This window comes from Crocodylus porosus, unplaced genomic scaffold (genome assembly GCF_001723895.1).
Source record: "Crocodylus porosus isolate Cpor-Errol unplaced genomic scaffold, CroPor_comp1, whole genome shotgun sequence".
Lineage (NCBI taxonomy): Eukaryota > Metazoa > Chordata > Crocodylia > Crocodylidae > Crocodylus > Crocodylus porosus.
The window spans coordinates 14,990,733-14,998,970 of NW_017728932.1; the positions used below are offsets into that span (position 1 = coordinate 14,990,733).

The window sequence follows — 8,238 nt, forward strand, 5'->3', positions numbered from 1 at the left end:
AAAAAAAAAAAAAAAAATACAGTCAGTGGCACACAGGATTTATAACTGAAATCAGATATGAATCTGGCAGAGATAAATACTGAAAAATCCAAATACCACCTCAAAACACTGAGTGATTCAGAGACCACTCTGCCAGGCAGAAGCAATGACCTCTGAGTTTGGAGATACTTAAATAAGAGGAAATTATCCAAGTAAGAAATTTGCAATCTACCCTACTGACACATGGATTCACTAAATTAAGGAAAAGAGAAAAATCTGCTAGACCTCACCTCATCCAATTGTATTCAAACTCTAGATTGAGTTTAATGTTAAATAGTCAAAAGATACAGCTTTAAAACTAAGGCAATCTATTAAATAAAGGCCAAGAACATGGTAACCAACTGCCTTGAGAAATGTGTGCTAGCCCAGTTCAAGAAAGAGGGGGTTTACAAACCCACAATGCTAAGCTGCCATGGAGATTAGAAACCCAGTGGCACTTTTCAGTACTGCTGTTTGGTTAGAAATACTGGCACTGCTGAATATTCTGGAAGAAAATGTACTAACAGATGAGGCTGCTAAGCATAAAGAAAGTTAAAAAAAAAAATCAACTTCTTAGTTTAATTCAACTTCTCACTTTTTGCTCAGCTTCAAATGGCTTCAGTGCAGATCACTGTAACATGTGAACCATACAAAAAGCTTTTTAGATTTATTTATGAACATGCTGACTCTCTGCATGGCATCCTAAACCTATTGCCAAGAACTGACACCAAGGTTATTGTTTCCAAATGCACTGAAGTCCATACTAACCATCATCTTTGTTACAAGAGACTTATTCAGCTGAAGACATCATGCTTCTCACAGGCATCGCAACAAAAAGCAAGCAATGTATGGCATATTTTGCCAGTTGGCCCATATTCCCTAGGAGTCAGGTGTCCTAATACTCTATTCACAAATACCACTTTACAGTAAAACCAGGGGCAAGTCACAATTTCTGTGCCTCAGCATTTTCCAAATTTTACAAATGAGAAACTTAGCAAATCTCTCTCGTTGCCTGAATGAGAGACGTTTTACAAACGTAAAGTATGACAGAAATAGAATATTTTATCTCAGACAGATGATCTGTGGCATATGTGTTTCTTTAATGACACAGTCAGAAAAAAAACCAACCAAATAATTAAGCAAAGAGTAATACACAGAGCGTGTGTTCCTCTTGTACTCACTGATGAAATGCGGTCATTGTATTTTCCAGGTTCTCCCCGGCACCTGTGGAAAATGTTAAAAACAAATTAGAAAAAAAGAGACTAGAATCCCCGCTTTCCTCTCTCCTCCAGATCCTGCCAGCGAACGGTATTAACATATTGAACTGAACGAGTGAAAAGTAAGAATTGTGAAGAAACAGGGCCTGGAAGAATGAATACAAGGTTGAAGTCAGGAACTTGGTTCTATTTGTTTTTAATCTTAGCAAAGTCATATCACCTATTTGTGCCTCAGCTTCCCAGTCTGAAAAATGGGTGGAAACCCTAACTTACAGATGTGCACTAAACCTTTGGGTCTGTATAATCCTTGACTATATCAATCACTGAAGTGTTTAGCCTGTATAACAGAGAACAAAGATGTTCAAGCTTTGCCCAAAGGCCACAGTGGGAATTTGCACTGAGACTTCAACTCGAGGAACATAATACTCTGCTTGGACCCTGCAGCTCTAACCTGAAAAAATGCAGATGAAGGCCCTTTTATATAGAATCTCACAGGGCTATTTCAAGCAAGATCTAGCAAGGACAAAATCCATTTAGGAGGTGTTTCTTTTTCTGAATTATATTTGTTCACATAAGACATCAGGAGCACGAGTGAACCACAAGACTCGATAATCAGATGTGGCAATGAAGATAACCATCTACTACAAACAACGAGTCACATAAAATAGCTTCGTCTGATTGACACCTGTCCAGTGATCTGGGTTTACCTGCATCTTGTATTCATTAAGTAAGAAAGAAAGGAGCCCAGTGCTACTTCTTCACCAGTTCTGTAAAGTAATTAAGATATTGCTAACTCACTGAACATCTTAAGCTACAGCTTACATATGCATTTTTAAATTAACTCATTTTCAAATGCAAGAAGATAATTTCAGCCTCCAGCCAGGGCGGTTTCCAATGTCATTATTTAGAAAGCGAGTTGAACCCAGCAGCCGCATCGTCCCAAAGAAAGGAAGGTCAGTACTGTTAGACCCACTCGCATCACAGGAGAACTGGGGCTCAAGTATCTTTGGCCATGAAGGCGTGATCCATAATGCAGCAGCAGCGGCAAGAGATCTATTTCAGGGACTGGGGAGTAAGGAGAGAATGAACGCGGGGAGAAGAGTCAACTTAAGCTCCAAGCCCATACTCCCTGCGCATACTCCCCAGTTTATGTACAAGAGAAGGTGAAGAAATGCCTCCTTTTCAGCACTGAAACCTCCACTAGAAACATACCGCTCTAAATGTGTTCTGCATTGATCCTGCTTGAATGAGACAAAAACAGATCACAGCTCTAGACCAACATGATAACACATGCCTTTTTGTAAAAAAAGTCAGCAGCAATATCAATGTTCTCCAACTGAAATCGCCAAGGCAATGGCTGGTCCTCATGGTGCCGCTTGTTTCCACCTACTACACTTGATTAAAAGAAGATAACCTACACATCAGATCCTCACCAGTTCCCTGTAGTGACTTGCTCCAATTTGTCACAGCATATCATCGCGAGTGGGGAAGGCGGCCTGAGACGCACACAAGCTGTAGTCTGCATTAAAGTGATGGGGATAATCCTGGGCCACAGTTTACAACAGCCCTCAAGTATTTTAAGACCGTATCTCAGTTGTACGATACGTAGCATCTTTTGCAACTTGGTGAGTAGATCAAACATGGTATAAATTATAAAGCAGTCCTATTAACTTACACCCTACTGTTTGCTAAATGTAAACATGATATACATGTGAGGGGCAAGGATTTCTTTGGGTGGTATCTTTTATTGGATCAACTGCAAAGGTGGGCTAGAGCTAGACTAGATTTCAAATGGAAAGCAGCAGCTTGTTTATCTCTATCCCACCTCTGCAGCTGGTCCAATAAAAGTGATCACCCAAAGAAATCCTTGCCACTTGCATAATTCCTGGACCATCACATCTACAACATCACTACCACTACCATGACGTGATGTATACCACACTGTACCGAGCTGAGGAAGACTGTGCGCCTGCCTTATTATGCAGCTGACAACCTAAATACAGAAGAAGCAGTCATAAAATGTTCTGAATTATGACCAGCTGAATTCATCTGCCAGGAGTAAATATTGGATACCAAGCTGGAAATACCAGAGAATAAAACCCTATATATTAAAAATGTAGTACCAAAGGCTACACTAATAGGGTGCTTTCTGAACCAATTTGAATAATATCAACGGAAGCCTAATTAGCATGCAAAAAGAAAAGACATACCTCGAGCCGTGGTGGCCAAAAGAACATTAATTTCAGCTGGCAATGATACACAAATGAACTTTCCTGCGAGCCAGGAATAAAGACAAGATTTACAGGCGGCACATGACATTTCCCAAAGTTTGAAGCAGCTTTCAAAAAAAATTGCCCTGCAGCGGGACAAGCAATAATGATACCTTTTTTTACTCTGGGAAACATCTTGCGTTCAACACTGAATTGAACTTGAAATTTAAAGCAACTTCCGCCTGAGAAAGGAACATTTTACTGAAGAAAAGACCTGGACAAATTTTAGTTGCCCCTTGGTTATGACAAAGGCCGCGACCACATTACTGACGCATGTCTATTGTTTTCCTATTTCTTTTCTTATTTTCTTGTTTGCATCCATTTAGGTCACCCTTTATAAAGGTTATATCTGGTTTCACACCTTATTTTGCTTTGCTACTGACCCAGGTAGCCTCAGGAGAGATGGGTCAAAAGACAGGTAACAAAAGGGAATCAGGGGTTTAAGGCCTCATCTACTTCCAAAGTTAGCTTAGCTTAACAATGATTTTCAACTGCCTTAGTCCCACCATGGCAAGTACACTTGCAGGCACGTTCACTTGGATTTGAACCTGGCATATAGAGATGGATAAATCACAAAGGACCATCCTCACCTGATGGCCGGAGTAAGAATCTCAACTTATCTTAAGCTTCAACTTCTATCGCAGCCCAAAACCTATAGTAGCAACAGTGAATTGTAAGTGAAGACTAAGGGAAAAACCAAATCAATCTTCTGTTTTCATCAAAACCGCAGCATCTTGACGCGGCAATCTGGATAGGAAAACCTGTAAATAAAGTTCTGACTGGCTTGACCAGCTACAAGGTACCAGTGGGATAAAGGGGCCAGCAGCAGAAAACCCTGTTTGCAGTGCATTTTGAGGAGTGGAAAGAAATAACCAGAGCAGAGAGTCAACGGAAAGTTTCAAAGGTACTGGAGTGAATATATCCAGAACCTGACAGTCAGATGAGACAGCTGGGGCTCAGCTGCCTTGGCTGGAATAATGGTCTGTGCTGACCGAGGTCAGTTAGCAAGGTGTGTAGAGGCCCTGGGAACAGAAGGAAGAATTAAAACAAGCAGGATGAAGCAAAAGCATTAGCAACAAAATACATAACTAAAACCAGCGAGGCTCCATCTCCGAAGGGACCGGATTTTTCCGTAGCAGAAACAGAAATCTGATGCGAGACCTGGGCACTCACTTCCTTCTCAAATTTTGAGCATGGGGTAATGTTAAGGAGAAATGTGGTAAGAGACCCATTAAAACGGATGTCTAGACCCTGCTGGTAAGATCCGCTTTGCTTGAGTTCTATTTGAAGATTTACGGTAATTAAGTTAGGAAGCAGGACGAAGACGCTCAGATACCACAGTAAAGGATATCGTCTAAGGACCTAGCAGAAGATTAAAATCTGTGCATGAGTGCGGGAATGCAATTTAACGTCACTCAAGGGCAGCCTACCCAGTGAAAGCATGTACAGTTTAATAAGGAAATCCTGTGAAACAACTAAAACAACAAGGCTTTAAAGCGATGTACGGTAGCAGCACTCGGAAAAACTAAGTTTCATGAGCAAACCTGGCACTAATCTGGAAAAGATCCATATTAAAAAAAGTAAACCCCTTGCCAGGAGCGATCGAGATTTTATCTTTTGCAGATGCTCAGCCTCTGAAATATTGTAACGCTTGCACTGAAAGATAGAACCGAAAGTTGCTGAGTTTGTACGGAGGAAAGAGTGGTAGCTCACTAGGGGACTAATTAAGTTCTCTCAGGGGAACTGCCGTGTTATCAGTCATATTCCCTCGAAACGTTTGTTGCAATGCTCTGAAACTGTAGCTCTAGTTCTGCAGCAGTTCCCACAAAACAACTTGTGAAAGCAGAACTGAGTCAAGAACCTAGATTGCTTAACCAAGCCTACTTGCTTGGAAGTGTTACGACTCAGTTCAGTACATGTTTTCTAGCACATCACATATCTACGCTTCTCTCTATTGATATCTTTTTCGCACTTACTTTCTGTGTCAGATCTCTCAGGCCCAAATAAAGGCAGCTTTCCTTCCTGGCACTGCTCACAATGAACCTAGCTTGTCACTACAGGGCTGGGAAATTGGGTCTAAAGCTATAGCATTGCTAAAGGGCCAAAAACCATCATCATGAAAGAAAAGGGTCAGGGACAAAGCTACTAATTAAGACAGTTACAAAATGACGGATTCCAAAAACACATGTGCAAAGTGAGGGCCCCTCCTTGCTCATCCAGTTTCCTTATTAAGCACAAGAAAATATATGCACTATCAATTATTAAGACGGACACTTATTTGTGCTGGGTTTGATGACCGGACCATACTTAGGAAGGGACTGCAAACCAATCGGCATAGCCAGCATGGTGTGCATACAATAGAAGCGCTCGGTTGCTGACCCTTGAGAACTGGTATTTTACAAAGGTGAGAGCAGCACAAGATTTTCCGCAAATAACAGATGAGGACTTCCCTGCAAGTGCTGTCAACTGAGACAGAAGACTCTCCGACATCTGAAGCCTGGGCTGTCATGCTTTTCGAAGAGCTTGTGTTTGATCACCCATTTCAGTATAGAGAAATTTAGACAAGTTAGGACACATCTGGAATTCTGAATTTGATCGGAGTAACCCAGTTGTATCCACGGACAGCACCGCTAAAGGGTAGGGAGCATAACTCCCCGAGGATTAAAGAAATTGCACCACGCATGCACTGTACGGAATAAGGGAGTTGGCCTTTGGTCTCATGGTACTGACATACAGCGAACAAAACCCGTTGCAGTATCTGGAGTCCGGTACGACTGCCCCAGTTGTACTTCATAGCATGAACCAGAATAAAGATCAGTGCAAAGGCTGTTAGCCTGGTCACACCTAATGGATAACTACGCAGGTGAGTAAGCCTACCTAGCACATAGACTTCAGGGTTATATATCCTGATATGCCAGCTGAAGGAAAAAAAGAAACAACCACATGATACGTGCAAACCAAGATAAAAAGTTAAAGTCACTGTAGGGAAAGAAACCTAGGTTTTAGAAAAAAAACTCAACGATGTCTTTTTGTGATACTGCTATGGAAACAGTTAGATTGCAAACATTCCAGTACAAAGCCTGCCGCTTCCTGCAAATATGAAAATTAAGACCAACCAGAAACTAAGTGAGAAACCAATTACTCTGCTTTGCTTGCCTAAGACAAACGAAACCAGGTAGTAAAACATTAATAGAGAAAAAAAGGTAAGTCAGATCTAAGGCAATGTCTAGGATTAAGGACTCCTGTACTTTTTAAACTACTTAATCTGTTTTAACTTTAAGTTAAAGTACAGACACTACTTAACACTACTTAATCTGTTTTTAAATCCCTGATGCATAAATTTGCAAACACCAACTGAGGCAAGACACAGAGGAAAAGGTGATGGGGAAATAAGTTCATCGGGGAAAAGTACAAAGCCTGTCACTGTCACAAATGTTCAAGAAAGTTGCATGAGGTGGCTGGAAATAGCACAGAACTGCCCTTGCCCATTGGAAGAGGTGGAATTTAAGGTCTGCTGCTTATGCTTGCAGGGCTGGGAAAAGATGGGGAAAGTTTTAAAAAGAATCTTCCAATCAAGGGGAAAAGCAGGCAGCATCGTCTTAGAGCAAAAAGGGAAAAAAGCAGGGATGTCCACACTAAATTAGATTCATGGTGCTTCTACTTCAGTACCTTGAATCTAACAGCAAGTGGTACAAAAACAGGTTCACAGCAAAGCTTATAAGCATTCCTTTGAATTTCTGCCTGTGAAAAACCGCTGTATTTTAGAAAGCGCACCAGTGATCAAAGGCAGCTCCAGTTCTAATGTTCATGTTAAAAGGACATGGATGGCTCCTTTCCAAATACAAGTGATCATTTTTTCCCAGATAAAGAGGCAGAATTACAATCCTCCTCAAGGATGTAAAAAGCAGGTTTCCCAGGATAATATGCCTCAGTCATATGTCAAAATGGCTTTGCCATTTGGATGGAGAAAGATCCTATTAAAGGCCTTATCGTTAAAAAGGCCTTCATCATTCTTCCACGAGTGATTACAAGTTTCCAAGAATTTACTTCTAAAAAACCCCTCATTTCCACCTACAATTTGCAGTCGTTGCCATTCAAAAGAAGGCACTAGGTACAGGTGCCAGTGACATCCTCATCAGCACTGCCCAGCACTTGGGCGAGCAGCCTGGGGGAAACTCGCCTGATTCGGAGTTGTATTGCGAGCAAGAAGCGCAGACCAAGTTTGCACAAAGAGATCAACTTGACTGCAGTACAAACAGCATGACTTTTCTTTTGCCAGGGCGCTGCAAAGATAAACCACAAAAGCGCGTTCCTAAAACAGACGGACGTTTTATGACTCGGAAGGGACGCAAAGCCGAGTCTCCAGCGGTTGCAGCCAGCGACACCGTACAAACCCGCTCATAAACGTATCGGGGCATCAGAAAGACGGCTACTATTTTGTTGCCACCAGCACCCCTCTAGGAAGGCTCCTCTGACAGCTGGAAGCTGAAGGGGAAACGGCACAGAGAAATCAAACCCCTTCACCCGAGGGTGTAAACGGGGAGGCAGCAGCAGGGCTGGAAACACAACCCAGGGGCCTGCCAGCAAAGCCAGCCCAAGTCTCAGCTGGGGATGGAGCCACCTGCCTGCCCGCCGGCCGCCTGGCCCTGGATCCAAGGCGAAGGGGCCGGTGGGACCCAAGCGCGGGTGCGGCGGGAGGTGTGGGGGTCTGCATGCACGCAGGGGCAGGTCTC

The 8,238-nt window shown here is 42.4% G+C and overlaps 1 protein-coding gene across 1 annotated transcript in view; it reads right to left on the minus strand.

Annotated features, from left to right (window-relative positions):
- GDPD1 (glycerophosphodiester phosphodiesterase domain containing 1) overlaps positions 1-5,841 on the minus strand; it is a 20,272-nt gene extending 14,431 nt beyond the window's left edge. Inside the window, exons 1-3 of the mRNA XM_019545312.1 lie at positions 5,832-5,841; positions 4,595-4,681; positions 1,200-1,242 (exon numbers count right to left, since the gene is read on the minus strand). Coding sequence (XP_019400857.1) covers positions 1,200-1,242; positions 4,595-4,681; positions 5,832-5,841 — 140 coding nt within the window. The remainder of the gene's footprint in view (positions 1-1,199; positions 1,243-4,594; positions 4,682-5,831) is intronic.
- Between the last annotated feature and the right edge of the window lie 2,397 nt (positions 5,842-8,238).